This window comes from Rhinoderma darwinii, chromosome 6, assembly GCF_050947455.1.
Source record: "Rhinoderma darwinii isolate aRhiDar2 chromosome 6, aRhiDar2.hap1, whole genome shotgun sequence".
Taxonomy (NCBI): Eukaryota; Metazoa; Chordata; class Amphibia; order Anura; family Rhinodermatidae; genus Rhinoderma; species Rhinoderma darwinii.
The window spans coordinates 139132561-139155623 of NC_134692.1; the positions used below are offsets into that span (position 1 = coordinate 139132561).

Below are 23063 nucleotides of genomic sequence, written 5' to 3' on the forward strand. Positions count from 1 at the left end.
AACATGCCTAGCAAGCCAGTCCTAGATACTATACTGACAGGGAACGCTGGGACTTGTAGTTCTACAGTAACTAGCGACGACACTAGGTATTTGGTGGTAACTCGACCTTCTACATCTCTATATAATCCCGACATTATCCCTCCTCCCGTCTCCCCATCCCTGAATACACCGTTGACCAAGAGTTCTCACCGGCCTTTGCTGCTCCCCCTGCGAACAACGTCCGGGTGTCTGTTCGCAGATCGGTCTGACCAATCACACGCCTCCATACCGCCTGCCTGGGAATCACAAGTGTCACTGCAAGGCCCCTCTACCAATCGCAGAAGTGGCGAAGAGAACCAGCCAATCGAAGGGGAGGTGAATAAAATCAGCCAATCACGGAGGAGGTGGAGAGAATCAACCAATTATTATCGCATTTGTTAAAAACAACTTTGAAAAAAAAAATCCTTCATCTCAAAATAGAAGTTTTATGGTCCAATCAATGCTCTTCGTGCATTTGACGCCATTGGTTGTTATGTCGGTTTGGAACTTTTAGTTAACCTTTTGATTGGCGGGTGTGAGGGAATCTGAGGAAGGCAGTACTAGACGCCCACAGAAATGAGACCGTAAATAAATGACACGGATCTTTTTATTGGCCCCTTGACTTGTCAATCGTATTATGACTAACGAATGTGACAGTGATTGAAAGCCGTGAAGGGGCGGAGCCGGAATGCGGCCGGGTTAGGGTGTGTACTGCTAGTAACAGGACGCTGTGTAGGGTTGTGTGCGCGGAGGGGGCGGAGCTTAACCGCTTCCTGCTGCTCACTCCAGACAGACCCTCCCTGGAACCGGGACATGGCGGCGACCGGGGTGCTGCCCTTCATTCGAGGGGTGGACTTGAGCAGCAATGATTTTAAGGTAAGGGGGCCGTGATAGAGGGGCCTAGTGGTAAGTGTTATTGGTTTATATGAGTAGAGAGCTCTGTGTATCAGGCCGTTATATTCCTGTGTATATTATAGTGTGAGGCCCGGGATGAGATGACTTGTGTGGTAGAATAACTTGGGGAAGTTAATGGTTCGCCATGACCCAGTTTCTATGGTCACTATAAAAGTGCGTGGAAAAGGTCACATGACAACTTTTTGGTGGTTGTCATGTAATTTTAAGTGGCAGGTGTCATATGATTGCCTAAGCCCCGCCCCCCGCCGCTACATGACGCCACCTGGTAGGTAGCGACGCCTGACCAGTACGTGGGAAGCATGACGTCGCCTGGTAGATGGGGAAGCGCGGCGTCGCCCGGTAGATGGGGAAGCGCGACGTCGCCCGGTAGATGGGGAAGCGCGGCGTCGCCCGGTAGATGGGGAAGCGCGACGTCGCCCGGTAGATGGGGAAGCGCGGCGTCCGCCCGGTAGATGGGGAAGCGCGGCGTCCGCCCGGTAGATGGGGAAGCGCGGCGTCCGCCCGGTAGATGGGGAAGCGCGGCGTCCGCCCGGTAGATGGGGAAGCGCGGCGTCCGCCCGGTAGATGGGGAAGCGCGGCGTCCGCCCGGTAGATGGGGAAGCGCGGCGTCCGCCCGGTAGATGGGGAAGCGCGGCGTCCGCCCGGTAGATGGGGAAGCGCGGCGTCCGCCCGGTAGATGGGGAAGCGCGGCGTCCGCCCGGTAGATGGGGAAGCGCGGCGTCCGCCCGGTAGATGGGGAAGCCTACATATACAAATACACACCACACAAAAGCGTTCATACACATTACATAGCACACACACACACACACACACACACACACACACACACACACACACACACCGATATTACATACACATAAATCTATGATTCGTTCTAGTTCACGCCTCCTCCGGTGATGTCACTTCCTCTGGCCGTCTGTACATTATATTTAGCCCGTTAAACATTGTGGAGATGGAGGGCGGCAGCTGGCGGTCGGTTCTGGGGAGATTGTACGTGTGATCACATAGCAGTTGACTTGACTTGGTTATTCACACAGGGGGCGCCACAATCTCCTGGACGCGGGTTATACGGGAGCCTTGTATTTTCAGTATCTTGCGCTTCCTCCGCACACATACTTGAGATATTTTACTTCCACTTTGTGCCTGTGATGGGGAGATTACATTGTGAGCCCCTCTGGTCAAGAGCTGGGGGGGGCATCCTCTGTATAAGGTGCTGCCATGAAATATCGGGGTGAACTCCTAATTCCCATATTCTCTATTAGAGCAGAGCCTGCGGACATGGCGGCTTTCACCCGAGGTGTTTGTGTATTACAGGACGTTTACACGGGGCAATAATCGCCCGAACAATCATTAGATCCCTGTACATAATTCCTGTACGGAGCCGCGCAGCCTCTCTGCACTGCTATACGGACTCTGTCAGACTCCCTGTGTACAGATATATTGTCCCCTAGAAGCAATGCGTCCTTATACCTCCATACATACATCTGTTGGAACAGCCACAAAAAAACTTTTGTACGAAATTGGAAGCATACGGAGGTGCGGTAGAGGGCTCGGAGCCATACAGAGGTGCGGTAGAGGGCTCGGAGCCATACAGAGGTGCGGTAGAGGGCTCGGGGCTATCCGGAGGTGCGGTAGAGGGCTCGGGGCTATCCGGAGGTGCGGTAGAGGGCTCGGGGCTATCCGGAGGTGCGGTAGAGGGCTCGGGGCTATCCGGAGGTGCGGTAGAGGGCTCGGGGCTATCCGGAGGTGCGGTAGAGGGCTCGGGGCTGTCCGGAGGTGCGGTAGAGGGCTCGGGGCTGTCCGGAGGTGCGGTAGAGGGCTCGGGGCTGTCCGGAGGTGCGGTAGAGGGCTCGGGGCTGTCCGGAGGTGCGGTAGAGGGCTCGGGGCTGTCCGGAGGTGCGGTAGAGGGCTCGGGGCTGTCCGGAGGTGCGGTAGAGGGCTCGGGGCTGTCCGGAGGTGCGGTAGAGGGCTCGGGGCTGTCCGGAGGTGCGGTAGAGGGCTCGGGGCTGTCCGGAGGTGCGGTAGAGGGCTCGGGGCTGTCCGGAGGTGCGGTAGAGGGCTCGGGGCTGTCCGGAGGTGCGGTAGAGGGCTCGGGGCTGTCCGGAGGTGCGGTAGAGGGCTCGGGGCTGTCCGGAGGTGCGGTAGAGGGCTCGGGGCTGTCCGGAGGTGCGGTAGAGGGCTCGGGGCTGTCCGGAGGTGCGGTAGAGGGCTCGGGGCTGTCCGGAGGTGCGGTAGAGGGCTCGGGGCTGTCCGGAGGTGCGGTAGAGGGCTCGGGGCTGTCCGGAGGTGCGGTAGAGGGCTCGGGGCTGTCCGGAGGTGCGGTAGAGGGCTCGGGGCTGTCCGGAGGTGCGGTAGAGGGCTCGGGGCTGTCCGGAGGTGCGGTAGAGGGCTCGGGGCTGTCCGGAGGTGCGGTAGAGGGCTCGGGGCTGTCCGGAGGTGCGGTAGAGGGCTCGGGGCTGTCCGGAGGTGCGGTAGAGGGCTCGGGGCTGTCCGGAGGTGCGGTAGAGGGCTCGGGGCTGTCCGGAGGTGCGGTAGAGGGCTCGGGGCTGTCCGGAGGTGCGGTAGAGGGCTCGGGGCTGTCCGGAGGTGCGGTAGAGGGCTCGGGGCTGTCCGGAGGTGCGGTAGAGGGCTCGGGGCTGTCCGGAGGTGCGGTAGAGGGCTCGGGGCTGTCCGGAGGTGCGGTAGAGGGCTCGGGGCTGTCCGGAGGTGCGGTAGAGGGCTCGGGGCTGTCCGGAGGTGCGGTAGAGGGCTCGGGGCTGTCCGGAGGTGCGGTAGAGGGCTCGGGGCTGTCCGGAGGTGCGGTAGAGGGCTCGGGGCTGTCCGGAGGTGCGGTAGAGGGCTCGGGGCTGTCCGGAGGTGCGGTAGAGGGCTCGGGGCTGTCCGGAGGTGCGGTAGAGGGCTCGGGGCTGTCCGGAGGTGCGGTAGAGGGCTCGGGGCTGTCCGGAGGTGCGGTAGAGGGCTCGGGGCTGTCCGGAGGTGCGGTAGAGGGCTCGGGGCTGTCCGGAGGTGCGGTAGAGGGCTCGGGGCTGTCCGGAGGTGCGGTAGAGGGCTCGGGGCTGTCCGGAGGTGCGGTAGAGGGCTCGGGGCTGTCCGGAGGTGCGGTAGAGGGCTCGGGGCTGTCCGGAGGTGCGGTAGAGGGCTCGGGGCTGTCCGGAGGTGCGGTAGAGGGCTCGGGGCTGTCCGGAGGTGCGGTAGAGGGCTCGGGGCTATCCGGAGGTGCGGTAGAGGGCTCGGGGCTATCCGGAGGTGCGGTAGAGGGCTCGGGGCTATCCGGAGGTGCGGTAGAGGGCTCGGGGCTATCCGGAGGTGCGGTAGAGGGCTCGGGGCTACATGCAATTCAAGTCTTCCTAGTGACAGAAATGTCTTGCGCTGACACATCTCGTTTATTTTGCTCCCTATACCCGGTGTATCTGAGCTGACAGATCCGTGCAGGGAATGTTCACACCCGTCATCTGACGCTTTGCATGGAAAAGTTTCTTGGCAAATCTTTATTTTTAGGGGACTATAGACCGTTGTGTTGACTCCTGGGTGGTCTAGTGCGCTCCTGTAATCTATAGTGATCCATCCCTGTTCAGTGGCCTAATACATCAGCATGTGCACCCCCAGAGCTTCCCTTTAGACACCCTATTTTTAATGTCCGCTCCAAGCATTACACGGCCACCATTGATTCAGTCTATGCATTACAACAATCTGCTACCTATAACTCTCTAGCTATTGCAAAACTAAACAGGGCATGCTGGGAGTTGTAGTTTTGCGGCAGCTAGAGATACCCCAGTTGGAGACTACTGCATTACATGAACTTCAACGTTCCTACAGCTCGCTCTGATTAGGGGGAGGGCACTGGTCTACTACGTCCATATACCCTAATGGGGCATATAGAAAGTTTCCGTCCATATGGGATCATTCATTTAATCAGTAGGATCCCATAAAGGAGTGTGTATTTTTATGTGGCTGTAATGACCGGCTTCACTAGTCCACATCATTGTGTAGTCCTCTCATTCACAGTCCTGTCCGCAGGTAGAGCTGGCGGTGATCACACGATGGGGGAAATTTATCAAAACTGATGCAAAGGAAAAGTGGAGAAGTTGATCAAAGCGACCAATCAGCTTCCAGCTCTCATTTTACAGACTCCTTTTTAAAAATGGAAGAAGCAATCTGATTGGTTGCTACGAGCACTGCTCCACCGGTTTTGCTGGATCTACATTGGCTCCCCATTGATAGAACTGTTTGCCCCCCCCCCGCTGTACCTCCGCAGCATCACAGTGATCCGGCGGGTCGCCGCCTTCCCACAGCTTCTTGGCGCATCTCCCTGTGATGCGCCAAGAAGTGATCAGTCAGATCTTGAGGTTGATGTTGGGAGCAGAAGTGTGAGAATCTGAGCGATTGTGACAAGGGACAAATTGTGATGTGAAGACGACTGAGTCAGTACATCTCCGAAACGTCCGGTTTGTGGGGTGTTCCTGGTATACCGTGGTAAGTACGGTACCTACCAAAAGTGCTCGAAGGAAGGCCAACCGGCCACTCGAAGGAAGGCCAACCGGCCACTCGAAGGAAGGCCAACCGGCCACTCGAAGGAAGGCCAACCGGCCACTCGAAGGAAGGCCAACCGGCCACTCGAAGGAAGGCCAACCGGCCACTCGACGTGAGTCATGGGCGCCCAAGGCTCGTTAATGCTCGTGGGGAGTGAAGATTTGCCTGTCCAGTCCGATCTCACAGAAGATCTACTGTAGCCAAAATCTCTGAAAAACTGAATGCTGCTATGATAGAAAAGTGTGAGATCATGCAGAACATCGCAGCTTGCTGTATATGGGGCTGTGTAGCCACAGTCTGGTCAGAGTGCCAATGCCAACCCCTGTTCACTGCCGAAAGCCCCTTCTATGGGTCAGAAATGGACCATGGAGCGATGGAAGAAGGCACCTGGTCTGATGGATCACATGTTTTATTACATCATGTGGATAGCCGTGGGCGTCGGACCAGAATGCATTATGGGAAGAAGACTAGCCTGCGGGGGCGGTGTGGTGATCTGGACCATGTTCTACTGGGAAACCTTGTGTCCTGGCATTCATGTGGATGTGACACGTGACACCGACCTAAACATCGCTGCAGACAAGTGCACGGTCTTCCCTAGAATCTGCTGCTAACGTCTTGGCGGCAGATACCAGAGAACACCTTCAGAGGTCCTGTGGAGTCCAAACCTCGACGGGTCAGAGCTGTTTGGTGCCACAAGGGCGTTCTACACAATATTAGGCAGGTGGCTGTAATGTTATGGCTGATCGGTGTATGCAGAGACTTTGGCCTCCAGTGTTGACCTCCATGTTGTCTCTCTGTAGGGCGGATACTTTCCTGAACACGTGCGGTCTATGTCCAGCCTGCGATGGCTCAAACTGAACCGGACCGGACTGTGTTACCTGCCGGAGGAGCTGTCGTCTCTGCACAAACTGGTAAGATTTAGGAGTAGCCGCAAAGACTAAGAAGAAGTCCTATAACGTTCTTTTTATCTGTGTCCATCGTGACCATTACAGTGAACCAGGAAGCTCAGGATGAAAAAACAGTCTGTATGTTCATTCCCACATGGATAAGTATCACCGTGCCTGCGATTGAGAGAAGGCACAAAATCCAAATATTACACGGGGTTGTATCCATGGATGCCGCTTAGAATAGCTCTTAGGCAATTCCTCCCCTCCCCCTTCTCATTAGAATCGCTAGAGGGATTTTTTGTGTCCCGGTGTTTGGCCGGTTCTCCTCTCTCATGTGTCCGGAGCGTGCACCCCGGGGGCTCAGGTGCTGTTGACTTAGCAGCGAATATCTGGTGCACCTGCTGTCTCAGGGTCCTGGCACACAATGGGCTCTTTCAGTTTTAGCAGCTGTTGCCTATTGCATATAACCACGCTGCTTGATCTTTTTTTGGGAGGGGCAGTGTAAAGGGTCATCCATGAGTGGGCGGCTAATCCTGGACAATCTACAGGACTGTAGTGGAGTCATTATCTTTGCTAAACTAAGGTGAACCCACAGCTTTATATTAGGGACTGAAGATCCCCATACACAACCTCCCGGCCCGCTCTCCCCCCCCCCCCCCATCATAAACATGCACGCTTGGCTCAGCCGGGCTTGCATGTTTATTCAATTGGGAGAGGGGAATAAGCTGCTGCCAGACACCCCTGTCAGCAGCTTAACTCACGCATCGGGCATGTTAAAATCCATCATACCCAATCCTTCTTGGGAGTCGGGAGACCCCAATACACATTAGCTGGTCGGCCAGTCTGGCTAATATCGCCGGGCTCGGCTGACGTAATCCTATGTGTATGGGCATCTTAATATACAGCCCCTTTAATTCTTGATGATGTGAATTGATTATTTGTATTCTGTTCTACAGGAGCATCTGTCAGTGAGTCACAACAACCTAACCACGTTACATGGGGAGCTCTCATCCCTGCCCTGCCTGCGGGTAAGTAGCCCCGGCCTTCTCCCGGGTAACCTCATAGTTGGCCAGTCTGCTGATCTACTCTACTTCACAGATACACCATGCCATATATTATTTACTATATCCATGTACAGCTCATTGACTGCTTTATTCTTCATTCCCAGGCCATCGTAGCGCGAGCCAACAGCCTGAAGAATTCTGGGATCCCGGATGACATCTTCCAGCTGGATGACCTGTCCGTGCTGGTAGGTATGAAGACCGCTGTGTGGTCAGTGTCGATCACTACACAAATGCTCGATGCAGATCCCGCTTCCTGCTGCAATACAAGAAGAGTCCTACAAGTACCTGCACGCTGTACCATATACCAGTCTGTTACATAGCGCTAGAAGTGGGCACCCGTGTGCCCCTCAGAAGCTCAATGTGCATTACATATAGAGAAGAAAAAGACATTTAAAGGGAAACCGTCATCAGGAGAAGTTCTGTTCAGATTAGTTTGTATTATGCAGTAAACTTGTGGATGTAATCACAGACCCTAAATAACCTCCCAAGTACGTGCCCCTACGTCTTAGAAACCATGCTCATGTTATTTATAAGGAGTACGGTTTGCAGGGAAGTGTCATGTGACCCCCCTGGGCTCTGCTGAATGGCTAAAAGAGCTCATGAAGTGGGGGGGCAGATGATAAACTGATTTAGAGCCCCCTGATTAGCACTTTGGGAGACCCTTTATAGATTCCAGTGCACCCACAAGTTCAGAATTACCAGGCTATCTGTAAGATGTGATAAATGTAGTGGGGTCTGCGCATTGTAATACATTTAGGGCTCATTCACACGAACGTGAATCTCGTCCGTGTGACGGCCGTTAAAACAACGGACGTCACACGGACCCATGTATTTCAATGGGACCGTTTACACGATCGTTGTTTCAACGGAGCGGGTCACGCATCCCTCCATAGACTCAAGTCTTCGGGGATCTGTGACAACGCGTCCCGCGCGGGTGCACCTCAAAAACTGTCGTTTTTCCCGTCCGAGTTCGGCTACGTTCGTGTGAATGTAGCTATACAGTATACTAATATTATTTGTCTAATTGGTTATATTTCAGATTAGTTTTCTACTACCATTCTTAAAAGATTCTGGACTATTGGACAGTTCTGAACTAAAAACTCATTGGTGAAAGAAATAAAAATCCCTTTTACTTGCAGGACCTCAGTTACAACCAGCTGACGGAGTGCCCACGAGAGCTGGAAAATGCTAAGAACATGCTGGTCCTTAACCTCAGCCATAACAGGTGAGATGTCCCCGTTCAGAGTCTTAAAGGGATTGTCCACATAAAGGGGTTTTCTCATGACAACAACCCCTTTTCAGATTGCAGTTGGACTGGCGATCAGCTTCAGAAACCCCCCAAAGGTCAGCTGGTATTGCCAGGAAGGAGCCATATAGGTGGTCTCTTGATGAGAAACTCCTTTTAAGTATATTTTTACAAAAATCGGACTTAATGTCATCATCATCGGATGTAAAGGATTGGAGTCATTTAAAAATAGAGAATTTTAGTTTGATGCCAGTGTGCGACGTTTCGGCCTGCTCTTAGACCTTCATCAGGCCATATGGTATACTGGGTACTGGCTTATGGCGCTAAAGAAATACGGCTGGCCACTGTGAAGGTCCCAGTTTCTACTCCCTGCTCGATCGCCATGAGAAGAATTTTGAATGGAGCGGCGGTCGCTCAACGCTCGGCTGTCTCCGTTGGCTTCATAGACATTGAATGGAGCAGCAGCGCAAATGAGCGACCGCCGCTCCATTCAAAATCCTCCTCGCTGCATGGAGATCGGTGGGGGCCTCCGCGATCGTACATTTATTATTTTTTCTGGTGATAAAACTTAAAGGGCTTTTCCCACAATTAAGTAATTTGAGACCAGCTTGTTGTTAGGGACACGGTATCCCTAGCAACCAGCCTGTCAGATGTGACAAATAGCTGGATTGGCACGGTCTAAACTTATATCTAAACTAATTATTAGGTAGAGAACCCCTTTAGTAATTTTCCGTATATAATGCTTGTCCATGTGATTCTGAATTCTAACAGACGTCTTTCTGTCTTCCTCTTCCTCCTCCTCAGCATTGACAACATTCCCAATCAGCTGTTCATTAATCTGACCGACCTGCTGTATCTGGATCTCAGTGACAACAAGCTGGACACTTTGCCCCCACAGATGCGGAGACTGGTGCACCTGCAGACCCTCATCCTCAACAATAACCCCCTGATGCACGCCCAGCTCAGGTCAGGATCCCCTGTCAATCCTCTTGGAGAAGGTAACTCCGGCCATTAATTAGGTGACATCATCATTTTCTCTATCCTGTTAACAGGCAACTTACTGCAATGGTGGCCCTGCAGACGCTGCATTTAAGGAACACGCAACGAACACAGAGCAATCTGCCTACATCCCTGGAAGGCCTTAGTAATCTAGTAGGTAAGCAGCTGCTATCATTTGTAGCCACTAATTTATCTTCGCCATGTAATATTTCCCATAATGCTTTGCCAGGCCCGCATGGGTTTTCCTCTGGCAGACCTTTATGACCTATCGATTCCATGACTGCCGGATTGGCGGGGGTCCGACCACTTGTACCTCCACCAATGCCGAAAACCGTTATGCAATCTGATATGCCATAAACGTCTCTAATGTATCTGTTCCTGCGGCTTTAATCCCATTATAGATGTTGATTTGTCCATGAATGACCTGACCCGGGTGCCGGAGTGCCTGTACACACTCGTCAACATCAAACGCCTGAACCTCAGCAGCAACCAAATGTCTGAACTATCGCTGTGCATCGATCAGTGGACTCAGCTGGAGACCCTCAACCTCTCCCGCAACCAGCTGACCTCCCTTCCGGTTTGTAAACGCTCTCTGTCTTTTTAAGGGGAGAATAAGGTATCGGGGCGCTTTGCTGCAAGAGCCGGCAGTCAGTATTGTAATAGTACGGTCATGCAGCCAGGCACGGGCGTGCTTATTCTGTTTGTTCTTTGGCGACAGTCTGCCATCTGCAAGTTATGTCAGCTGAAGAAACTCTACCTAAACTCCAACAAGCTGGACTTCGATGGGATCCCATCGGGAATAGGAAAACTCTGCAATCTGGAGGAGTTCATGGCATCTAACAATAACCTGGAGCTCATCCCTGAGAGTCTGTGCAGGTAATGCAGCCGCCGGCGGAGTGACGGGATTTACAGGTTAATGTTGAGGATTTATCGATCTTATCCGTTCCGTTTAGATCGAGCAAATTGCGGAAGCTGGTTCTGAATAAAAACCGCCTGGTCACATTGCCGGAGGCCGTCCACTTCCTGCCAGTATTAGAGGTAGGTAACACCGGCCCATGTGAAGCCGCCTATTCTTTCTGCTTGCCAGATGGCTAACAAACTATTCAGCTCTTAACCCCTTAGTGACCAGCCTATTTTAGGCCCTAATGACCAAGCTATTGTTTTTCGTTTTTCTATAGTTGCATTCAAAGAGTTATAACTTTTTTATTTTCCTGTCGCCATAGCTGTATGAGGATTTGTTTTTTTTTGCGGGATTAGTTGTACTTTTTAATGGCACCATTTATGGGTACATAACACTTTTTTATTAACTTTTTTTTGGGGGGGGAGGGATAGCAAAAACCCTGGAATTCCACCACTGTGCTATGCGTTTTAAATTGACGCCGTTCACTGTGCGGTGTAAATAACATGTTACCTTTATTCTATGGGTCGGTACGATGACGACGATACCCCATATGTAGAGGTTTTTTATGTTTTACGACTTTTGTACAATAAAAACTCTTTTGAACTAAAACTATTTGTTTTTGCATCGTCGCTTTCCAAGAGCCGTCATTAATTTTTAATTAATTAATTTTTCCGTCAATGTAGGGATTTTTTGGGCTTGTTTTTTTGCGGGACGAGACGTAGTTTTGATTGGTCCTGTATTGGGGTACATGGGACTTATTGATTAACTTTTATTATAAATTTTTTGAGGGGCAATGCAAAAAAATAGCGGTCGTTGGAGCAGGAGTCTGGCTGTCATTAGACAGCCGCGCTACAGCTGCATGGGCCGCCGTGGAAAGGCGTATTGGTGGGCACTAAGGGGTTAACATTATTCGCTCTTATTTCATGCATTATTTATTGCTGCTATTTCAGATCCTGGATGTAAGAGAGAACCCCAGTCTTGTGATGCCCCCCAAACCTGCTGACCGCACCTCTGAGTGCTACAACATTGACTTCTCCTTACAGAACCAATTACGCCTGGCGGGGGCGTCCCCGGCCACTGTTGCTGCTGCCGCCGCCGCTGCGGGAGGTGGGTCGGCTGCTATGGTGTGAGGAAATGTTATGTATATGTAAAAAATCTATATAGATCGATATATTTTATTATTCACTGATTTGTGTATAAACTTTCAGCTGGAAGTGTAACAAAGGATTCCTCTGCACGGAAGATGCGCCTGAGGCGTCTCAAGGACTCCACCAAGGATGACCAAGCCAAACAGGTGCTTAAAGGCATGTCCGATGTCACCGAGGAGAAGAACAAGAAGATACAGGTGAGATTGAGAGATTTTGCAGACTAAGGGCTCATGGACGTCTTACGGCTTTGTACAACCTCCCGAATGCACATAGCGGTTTGCAATTACGGGCACGGCTGGCCACGGACAGCCACCCACATCTTTTGCCCCGTGCTCTCATACAAAATATGGGAGCATGGTTCGTAAAAAGCAAAAGATAGAACATGTCCTATCTTTTGTCGAGCCTTTCTACGGCCCGGACACCTTCCCGCTAATAAACGGGATGGTCTACGTGGTCAATAGAAGTGAATTAGTCCGTAACTTCGGACTGTAATTATGGACAAATTCTACGGTCGTGTGCACGTGGCTTAAGGCCCCATGCACACGACCGTAGATTGTATCCATCTGTAAATACGGATTCGTAGTCCTTTTTATAATCATCCGTAAATATTCCGCATATACGGTACGGTGTCCGTAAATACGGTCCGTAGTGCATCCGTATGTACAGATCCGCAAAAAGAAGACCGCAAATGATGTGCAACATCTGCACACCTAGCGTCGCCTAGCAATGCTTCCGTAGTTACAGAATGCCAATAGACTTCAATTACGTAATTACGGACGAGAATAGGACATGTTCTATATTTTACGGATCCTTTTTACAGAACGGACACCCACCCATCTGTGAAAATACGGAAAAGTGTTCGTAGCCCATAGAAATAAATGGGTCTGTAATTACGGATGAAAATTACGGTCGCGTTCTTGGAATAACTTGTCTTTCCTGCAGGAGAACGGTGACCTGAGGTACACGGATCTGAAGACCCGGCGGTGGGATCTGGGGCTGGAGAAGCCACATTTGGATTATTCAGAGTTTTTCACTGAAGACGTGGGACAGATCCCAGGTGTCACTGTCTGGCAGATTGAAAACTTTATTCCCATCTTGGTGGATGAGCCCCTCCATGGGAAGTTCTATGAGGCGGACTGCTACATTGTGCTGAAGGTGAGGGGCGATGCTGTCCTCATATGCTGCATTATACATCAATATCACAAAGTAAAGCTGCTGACACTGAGACTCAGGGGCTCCTACCGATCCTTGGAATTACGGGGCCCGTGGCGCATGCACATTACATGTCTCACGATACAGAATATCCATCTGATGGTCAGACGAAGCCCCAGCTCACAGACCCCCTTGTGTTTCGTTGTAACTATCATGTGACCTGACATTCAATGTTTGATTTTACCACTGATCTTGAATGGGGCTGATCTGATGATACCCAGTGTCAAGGAGTAACAGTCTGCAGAATAGCGATACTCTGCAGACATGGCTGATTTCTCTCTTCCATGATGGCGTGCTTCTTTAAGTAATTACCCTGGCAGCGTGCCCGTCTTATCTGTCATGTGGAAGATGTTCGTCAAAATTATTAAATGCAACTTCATCCACCCGACACGATGTAACGCAATGAGATAATTTCCCTCCCTTAGACGTTCCTGGATGAGAATGGTGGACTACACTGGGAGATTTATTACTGGATCGGACAGGAGGCCACGCTCGATAAGAAGGCCTGTTCTGCCATTCACGCTGTGAACCTGCGCAATTACCTGGGAGCCGAGTGTCGCAGCATCCGGGAAGAGATGGGGGACGAGAGCGAAGAGTTTAGTCAGGTGAGAAATATCTACAATTATTCCGATTTGATAAAGTAAAAGAACTTGTGCTTTACCTGCGCTCTTCTGTTCTTACTTCAGGTGTTTGACAATGAAATTTCTTACATAGAAGGAGGTTCTGCCAGTGGCTTCTACACGGTGGAGGATTCACTGTACATCACCAGGTGAGGGCAGCAGAGAGCTCCCGGGGGTGAAGGGCATGCTGGGAGTCAGTTTGGAGGTGAAGATGCAGCCGCTACATAGTTAACATTTAGTGGGACCGTGGTTCTATGACTGCAAGATATGCCTGCTGACCAGGTGGGGGCGCTGTTCTCTTTAGCGTACATTGACCTTTTGAGTTTTTCTCTCCACACAGACTCTACCGAATTTATGGCAAGAAAAATATCCGCCTGGAGCCTGTACCATTAAAGGGCTCCTCTCTGGATCCGCGGTTAGTGCCTTCACCTCCACGAGATTATTGATGACTTTCTGCTGTTGGCAGGTGATGGCACATTCATCTGACGTTGTGTGTTGCAGGTTTGTGTTTCTCCTGGACCATGGTCTGGAAATTTACATCTGGAGGGGATCACAAGCCACGCTCAGTAACACGACCAAAGCCAGGTAACTACTTCATCGTCCTTATTGGAGGAGCCAACGTGGAGGGTTTCATAGAAGTTCAAAGACCGGGTCAATGTGTTTTTTTTATTTTTTACTATTTTTATCCAGGAACTTATACACTAAAAACTTGTTTGGATTAATGTGTGTTCATCTGTGGCCACTAGATGGTGCTATAGCAGTAATTATTAAAGGGGTTTTCCCACAAAACAAATGTATCCCCCTTATCCACAGTATAGAGGATACATGTGTGATCGCTGGGGGTCCAGCCGCTGGGACACCCAGCGATCAGGAGAATGGGGACCTGGAAGTCCCCCGAAGTGCTCCATGAGAAGCATGGGACATGCAGCAGCTCCATAGAAATGAATAGAGAGCTGCTCGCGCTTGTGCACATGCGTGACCGGCACTACATTCATTTCTATGCAGCTGCCGGGCACAGCCCCAGATTGTCCCAAGCTTCTCATGGAGCACTTTGGGGGACTTCCGGTTCCCCATTCTCCTTATCGCTGGGGGTCCCAGCGGCTGCACCCCCAGCAATCACACATTGTGGATAAGGGGATACATGTGTTTTGTGGGACAACCCCATTAACATGTATCATAAGACAAGGCTCCTAATAGTAGGGGGTGCATCTGTAGCCATGGAGGGGGCTGAAAGATCACATAGTGTCTCTTTAAATGTTGGAGCTCTCTAGACGAGTTTGATGTGCCAAGAAGAATCACTTAACCCCCTCTGTCAAAAGTGAAAGGCAGAGGATGGTCTTTTAATTTTGACATTATTCGTTACTAATAAATATTGTAATATATGCACAGGTTATGTTATACTTTTCCTACTTCTGGGTGCTACCAGCAGGGGGCGCACCATGAGCAGTGAAGTTGTGCTGGAGCTGCTGTTGTGAGTTTATTCTTCTTTTCACAATCATTTTTTTTTTTTTTTAGACTGTTTGCTGAGAAGATTAACAAAAATGAGAGGAAGGGGAAGGCAGAAATCGTATTGCCTACGGAGGAGCAGGAGACCCCAGAATTCTGGGAACTGTTGGGTGGACACCCGGATGAGATCAAACCATGGGTACCCGATAACTTCCAGCCACTTCGCCCCAAACTTTATAAGGTATCTAAACCGCACGTCAATCACAGGTGAAGTAACTGCTTTGCCATTGTATAGATCGCAGACCTGGTCTATGATGACCGGTTTAGGCTGGCCGCACACATTAGATGGTCGGTCGGTCCCGCCAATTTTGGCGTGGTCGGCCATCATATATCTAATGTGTACGGCCAGCCTTATATGCAGTAGAATATAATGTGCTGTGTTTTACTATTTGAGGTGTTTGTCCTCGGTCAGCGACCTCTAATCAGTCAGTGTCGCCCCCTGTAGGTTGGACTGGGCCTGGGTTATCTGGAGCTGCCGCAGATTAACTACAAGATTTGTGTGGAGCATAAAAAGAGGCCAAAAATCGACCTTGTGCCGGAAATGAGACTGGTGAGAACCTTCCCCTAGATCATTACAATAATGAGGATTGTAGTCCTGCACAAGAGTTCTTCATTGTTACCCCACCTAACACTAGTGGAGTTGGAGTATGTTCACACATTGCGTGAACCCGGCCTGAAGGCGTGCTGAAACCTGCAGAGTTTTTTGCAAGCGGAAAATCTGCCTCAAAATTCCGTTTGGAATTTTGAGGCAGATTTTTCTCCGCCTGCACGCCGATTTTCTCAGGCCACGAAATACGCAGTCTCTGCATCCCATTGATGTGAATGGGAGGTCAGAGACGTAAACGCCCGAAGATAGGGCGTGTCGCTTCTTTTTCCCGCAAGACGGTTTTTCCGCTCATGGGAAAAAAACACCTCCGCCTGCTATTGAAATCAATGGGAGGCATTTTCGGACGTTTTACGCGTAAAAAAAAACAACTGTGTGAACTGGCCCTTAAAGCTATAGCTAATGCTTGTTCACTGGGAGTACCAGCATTGGTGTAAATCTGATGAGCAGCACAATGTTATTTCATGTTCTGCAGCTTCAAAGCCTGCTGGACACCAAGTGCGTGTACATCCTGGACTGTCACACCGACCTGTTCATCTGGATTGGAAGGAAGTCTTCTCGCTTGGTCAGAGCGGCTGCTCTGAAGCTCGGACAGGAACTATGCGGGATGCTCCACCGCCCCAAACATGCCATGGTGATCCGCAACCTGGAGGGCACAGAGTGTCAGGTACGGAGGCCAGCATGGCCCACTGCAGCCCCCGATTTCCTGCTCTAACACTGCACGGAGCAGTCAGAGAAACGTCTGTTCATTTTCTGTTTCCAGGTGTTTAAATCCAAGTTTAGGAACTGGGACGACGTCTTGAAGGTCGACTACACCCGGAATGCCGAGAGCGTGGCGCAGACCGACGGGCTGCAGGGGAAGGTGAAGAAGGACGCCGAAAAGAAGGACCAGATGAAAGCCGACCTCACCGCGCTCTTCCTGCCACGCCAGCCACCAATGCCAGCTTCAGAGGTGAGACTGGCATCTGCACCTACTCGAGAGCCACAACAGCTATGACTAAGGGATGCCACAGCCTGTCCTCTCTCTGCCCGTCCATGCAGTGTCCATGCAGTGTCCATGTTGCACTCTATTTGTCACATCTGCAGGATTTCATATATTCTTGTGGTCTCCATTTCTAACATTCATAAACTTTTTTTGTCAATGTCTTGGCCCTGGGGGTAAAGGAAGCGACAGCCACGTCACGTGGAATATATGCAGGACTGTAGTGCAGGGGCTGCAGTGAGTTGCTCTTAAGCTGGTGTAGAACTACAACTCCCAGCAGATGAGCCACAGAATGCAAATCAATAATGAACATGTCTTACTTGTCCCTCAGGCTGAGCAGCTCACTGAGGAATGGAACGAAGATCTGGACGGGATGGAGGGATTTGTACTGGAGGGGAAGAAGTTTGCACGTCTACCTGAAGAAGAGTTTGGCCACTTTCACACGGAGGACTGCTATGTGTTCCTGTGCAGGTAATTGGGAGAACATTCATACCTGGGTCCCAGATTAATACATAAGCGGTGGATGTGGTGAGATCGGCGCTGGTGCGGTCACCGGTTGCTGCTGGATCTCCTCTAAAATCTGCTCTTTCGATGTTCCTTCAGATATTGGATTCCGGTAGAGCACGATGAAGAAGAGCAGCAGAGCAAGAAGAGGAAGATCCATAATGATGGAGACGAGGAGGAGGAAGATGAGGAGGAGAAGCAGCCCGAGGAGGACTTCCAATGTGTGGTCTATTTCTGGCAGGGCAGAGAGGCCTCCAACATGGGCTGGCTGACATTCACCTTCAGTCTGCAGAAGAAGTTTGAGAGTCTCTTCCCAGGGAAGTTGGAGGTAACTTCTTCTCCAATCAATACTCTATGGCTTGCGTGCAGCAGACACGACCCCGGCTTCATGTCTCCTCTGGCGTTCGCTTCATCTCTCGCCCTTCTGCTTGTTCTCTTTCAGGTCGTCAGGATGACGCAGCAACAAGAAAACGCCAAGTTCCTCTCGCACTTCAAGAGAAAGTTTATCATTCACAAAGGGAAGAGGAAGATGAGGGATGTGGGACTGCAGCCGAACTTATACCACATGAGGACGAACGGGAGTTCACTGTGCACGAGGTATGGAGAGAGGGGGGGCGGGGTCAAAGGGTGGAGAGAGAGGAGAGAGTCAAAGGGTGGAGAGAGAGGGGGTCAAAGGGTGGAGAGAGAGGGTCAAAGGGTGGAGAGAGAGGGTAGAGAATGGGCCATGTATGGTGGAGACAAAGCCATGGCAAATGTCCTATTCCCCCTGGACCGCCATCATTGTGTCACTACATTCAGCTTCAGAATCCTCCTTTCCCGCACCCACAGGGTCATCCAGATCAACACCGACTGCAGTTTGTTGAATTCAGAGTTTTGCTTCCTCCTGAAGGTGAGTTTTCCGCGGCCGCCGCGACGTCTTCACCAGATAAGTTTCCACGTTCCCTCCTCACCTGCCTGTATTTTTCAGGTTCCCTTTGAGAGCACGGATAACCAGGGCATCGTGTACACCTGGGTAGGCAGAGCTGCAGACCCCGATGAGGCGAAGCTGGCCGAGGACATCATGAATACTCTGTTTGATGACACTTATAGTAAACAGGTGCGGGCGGAGATGTTTCGGGGTATTTCGCGGTGACCCAGATAAAGGGAGGAATGAATTATTAAGACGTCTTCTATTCATCAGGTTATAAATGAAGGAGAGGAACCGGAGAACTTCTTCTGGGTGGGCATTGGTAGCCAAAAGCAATATGATGAGGACGCCGAATACATGAAGTTCTCCCGTTTATTCAGGTACGTGGTCGGTGTTCTCCATCCCCACCAACCAGTGGTAATCGCACATTGCCCGGGAGCATGAGGTGGGGCCCCGACTGCACCATAAAGCTTACAGTGGACTGAACTCTGAATGGAGTTAAAGAGGCTCTGTCACCAGATTTTGCAGCCCCTATCTGCTATTGCAGCAGATAGGCGCTGCAATGTAGATTACAGTAACGTTTTTGTTTTTTTTTAAAAACGAGCATTTTTGGCCAAGTTATGACCATTTTTATATTTATGCAAATGAGGCTTGCAAAAGTCCAAGTGGGCGTGTATTATGTGCGTACATCGGGGCGTGTTTACTACTTTTACTAGCTGGGCGCTCTGAAGAGAAGTAACATCCACTTCTCTTCACAACGCCCAGCTTCTGCCAGATCACGCTGTGACGTCACTCACAGGTCCTGCATCGTGTCAGACGAGCGAGGACACATCGGCACCAGAGGCTACAGATGATTCTGCAGCAGCATCAGCGTTTGCAGGTAAATCGATGTAGCTACTTACCTGCAAACGCTGATGCTGCTGCAGAATCAACTGTAGCCTCTGGTGCTGACACGATGCAGGACCTGGGGCAGGAAGTGAGTGACGTCACAGCGTGATCTGCCAGAAGCTGGGCGTTGTGAAGAGAAGTGGATGATACTTCTCGTCAGAACGCCCAGCTAGTAAAAGAAGTAAAAACGCCCCGATGTACGCACATAATACACGCCCACTTGGACTTTAGAAAGCCTCATTTGCATAAATATAAAAATGGTCATAACTTGGCCAAAAATGCTCGCTTTTTTAAAAAAAAACAAAAAAACGTTACTGTAATCTACATTGCAGCGCCGATCACATGCAATAGCAGATAGGGGTTGCAACATCTGGTGACAGAGCCTCTTTAAATGATAATCTTCTGACTCCGTAGTCACCACTAGGTGGCACTAACTGCGTATGTACAGACAAATAGTTATCTTACATAGTGATAATACAGTATTCACAGGGTTAGTTTAATACAACATGGAGCTATTATTGATCTTTCTGAATCTGTGATGACTTCTCGCTTAACCCTTTCACTCAGATGCTCCAATGAGAAGGGCTATTTCTCAGTGTCCGAAAAATGCTCAGACTTCTGTCAGGATGACCTCGCTGATGATGACATCATGCTCCTGGACAATGGTAGCGAGGTGAGTGAGGGCAGCGTGTCACAGAAGGGTTAAATACCAGCACGACCCCCCCCCCCCCCCCCCAAGCCCTTGTTATGGGAGAACTTGTCTGAATTAGAATGGTTTCTTTATTTCCAGGTCTACATGTGGGTCGGAAGTCAGACAAGCCAGGTGGAAATAAAGCTTAGCTTGAAGGCATGTCAGGTAAGTAACTTTCTGCTTTTTTTTTTTTTTTTTAAACTGTGAATCTCTTGGAGATCAAATTTTGACAGAATACCTATTACAAAGCAGACAGTATCTATGTCCTTGCTGTAATGGAAGTCATCTCCCTGTGCGTTGGCTGGTGTGTAGAGCAAAAGCTCAACAGGAAATCAATCTGAGCTGCAGGGTAAAGTATGAGGGATAGCAAGAGAGCAGCAGTCTTAGCCTCTGATGAGATAGTAAGTGAATTTCAGACTACCTTAGATGCTCTGTGGACGGTGTCGCTGCAGTCACTGATCCCCACTTTCTCCTAACGGAGCAGCGCTATATAACAGTCTAGAAGGGAAGCAGAACCCAAAGTTTAAAGGGCATGTCCACCTTTGCAACCAATTTATTTTATTGCTCCAATGTACCTAAAATAACAATTTTGCAAATACTCAGATTAAAAAAAAAGGAACACCTCTCACTGTTAGATGGCTCCTGTGTATACAGCGGTCAGCTAAACCCAGGTAGTGACGACAACCAGCCCCCGGGGTCGTCTGGTCCTGCAGTGTCACTCCTTTCCATTGGTCTCCATCATATATTGATTAGCAAGAAGTAGGAGGCAAATGGAGTGACACTGCAGGATCTGTAATCTCCGAGGGAACCCCAGGTCTGCAGAGGAGCTGCGAACGTCAGGGTAGGTAATTTTTTAATTAAGACACTTTTAAATGCCAAATAAATCTAGTGTCAGGCGGATTTCTTGCTGGATTTTGGGGTGTAAAGAATATCATCGATTTCTACCTACAGGTTTATATCCAGCACATGAGAGCGAAGGATACTGACCGCCCTCGGAAACTGCGCCTGGTCCGTAAGGGAAATGAGCCTCACGCCTTCACCCGCTGCTTCCACGCCTGGGGTGCCTTTCGCAAGCCGCCCTCTTAGGCGAGTCCCAAAACATCTCGGAACTTGTACCGGGGCGGCAGTGGATTCTCACTGCAGAGGCCTCTATGGCAGCGCTTGCAGAGGATGTTAATATATTTTAATCCTTCCGAGGCCACTGACGGCCCATTCTTTACTGTACAACAACTGGGACAGAACTCCGGCCTTCATGCCGCCACTACCGCTAGCTTAGAATATCTTCAATGACTCCATTTCTACAGTGTTAATACAGGTGGGAAAGGGTTTTGCACACTAAAGGGGAACGTTTATAGGATGAGTCCTCCAGACCTGTAACAGATTGAAACGGCATCCTCCACCGTGGTGTTCAGTCACTGCTCGCTTCACCCTGCACCAGAGCGCCCCCTGTAGACTCTTATTACATGAAGTAAAATAACCCTGACTTACAATCATATCCTCCTGATAATCAAGGAAAGCGAGACCGAACTACCATGAGTGGAAAAAGTGATCCGGTTTAATTCCACATGCAACATTTCAGCTCAGCGTAAACCTCTCAAGCGTGTGAAAGTCTCATGCCGGACTGAAACGTTACAGGTGGAATCACACACACGATCACTTTCTTCACGCATTTGGTAGTGCGGTCTCGCTTTCCTCCATGTAATATTGAAGGGTCATTGGCCTATGCCCTAAGAGGCGAGCACCCACCTTCATTGTGTGTCCAATGCTGCTGATCTATACCGATCACCTGATCATCAAGATGAATGAACGGTAGGGAAACAAGACATTTATGTTGAATTGGACCAAATAAGGGACTATTGTTCCGGGTCGTGCTGCTGTAGATGGGCATAGACACTTTTTAGGTAAACTTGCTCTTGTAGGGCAGAATTGGCTGGGTTCAGCTAATGGGCAGCGCTGGTCATCTATGCACTGGCAGAACCAACTCTCCAGGTCACAGCCAGTTTAGGATGATCTATGACTATAGATGGAGGATAAGACTCCTGTGGTTACTGGTTCAGTATAAATGTGGTGACCTGGCCGCATCCTCTGCAGGTCCAGCTCTTCCTTCCATTACCTCTTGTTTGCAGTACATAAAACGACAAGAGAAGAATGCGCGTTGTACATTGTACGACCTGGAGGAAGAGGCAGCGGCTGTAGGACTTCTGATAGGAGGGGGAGGGTAATGTGGCTGATAATGAAGCTGTAGATTATAATTTAACATAATACCCACCCGGGGCAGATCCCAGGGGGTTTCTTCTCTCAGATCCTTCTCCAGGAAGACCGGTCAGTGTAACTTCTATTATTGTGGTCAGGGCCATAAAGAACGAGACTCATCCAGAAAAAAAAAAAAAGAAGGCCAGCGATTCATGTGTGCCCTGAGGGAGATGCAGAGGCCGGTAACCCTGCCGCCGGGGGAGGGGAGGGGGTAAACCTTTACTGTATGAGCTTTATATTTTAATAAAATTTGCACTTCACTTTCAAAGACTGGATCGCTGCTTTCCTTTACAGAATGGAATAATTTAACATGTGTTAAGGGTATAAAACTCTCACGACCACATCCTATAGATTTGTAAATGACCTCACTTTGCACAGAGTTGGTTAGCGAGACATTGCGGTCTACACCAAGAGGTTGACAAAAAGCAGAGATCTTAAAACCATAGGAATTGACAATGAAAGTTCTAGCACTTTGCATTAAACAATGACTAAGCTTGAATTACATAGAATCTGAATGTTCCTTTAAAAAGGCTAAATATATCAGTGTTTGGTGCAACTTTCCAAATTAGTTTGGCAAAAAATTTAACTTTGAGATACAGCTGCTCTATATACAGGATACAAAGCAGCTGTATCTAGTGCTGAAACTTGTATCCGTCAGGTCAGCGGGACTGCCAGGTTCAGTGACAGCATGTCAGACACATAGGACCTGCACTAGATACAGTTGCTCTGTATACCTGATACAAAGCAGCTGTATCTGAGTAATTAAATTTGCACCAGACATTTAAAAAAAAAAAAAAAAGTATACATAGCCTTGAATGTCCCTATGCCCATCAATGCTGCCAATCAGTGATGTAGCAGCCTAGTGTATTCCTACAGCTGCCACTAGAGGGAGCTCACTGCATACAGACTTTTACAGGTACCATAGAGTTCAGTTCTAGCTCTATATGCAGTGAGCTCCCCCACTGGTGGCTGCAGGCAGCGCGATTTGGAGCGGTGTGAAAAATCACCATACATCCAGTATAGCAGACACAGGAGTGTGAGGTCTGGAAACGTGCTTGTAACATTTCCTAAAGAAACAAAATCAATATTCTTTATTTTTTTAATAAAAACAGTTTTATATCTAAACAGAACGCTAAACAAAAATGAAATCAGATCACATCCTAAACAGAAAAATAAAATCCATGTAAA

The 23063-nt window shown here is 49.9% G+C and overlaps 1 protein-coding gene across 1 annotated transcript; it reads left to right on the plus strand.

Moving 5' to 3' along the window:
* The first annotated feature begins 530 nt into the window (after positions 1–530).
* Positions 531–22015, plus strand: FLII (FLII actin remodeling protein). The gene is made up of 30 exons (XM_075830627.1): positions 531–894; positions 6264–6374; positions 7307–7378; positions 7519–7599; positions 8554–8639; positions 9465–9626; positions 9713–9816; positions 10061–10236; positions 10378–10535; positions 10613–10697; positions 11511–11667; positions 11769–11905; positions 12651–12863; positions 13346–13525; positions 13607–13689; positions 13881–13955; positions 14042–14125; positions 15056–15227; positions 15492–15596; positions 16126–16317; positions 16414–16602; positions 16964–17103; positions 17236–17464; positions 17579–17733; positions 17965–18025; positions 18104–18232; positions 18317–18423; positions 19499–19604; positions 19722–19787; positions 20574–22015. The coding sequence occupies exons 1-30, from the start codon at positions 832–834 to the stop codon at positions 20706–20708; spliced, it is 3813 nt and encodes a 1270-aa protein (XP_075686742.1). The 5' UTR covers positions 531–831; the 3' UTR covers positions 20709–22015.
* Positions 22016–23063: the final 1048 nt, after the last annotated feature.

What these genes read in the sequence shown, in the direction of transcription:
- FLII (XM_075830627.1), top strand. Translation starts at nt 832, where the DNA reads ATGGCGGCGACCGGGGTGCTGCCCTTCATTCGAGGGGTGGACTTGAGC. An exon ending in AGAGCGAAGAGTTTAGTCAG is followed by an intron (nt 13,526 to 13,606) that starts GTGAGAAATATC and finishes TTCTTACTTCAG; the next exon opens with GTGTTTGACAATGAAATTTC. An exon ending in GATTCACTGTACATCACCAG is followed by an intron (nt 13,690 to 13,880) that starts GTGAGGGCAGCA and finishes CTCTCCACACAG; the next exon opens with ACTCTACCGAATTTATGGCA.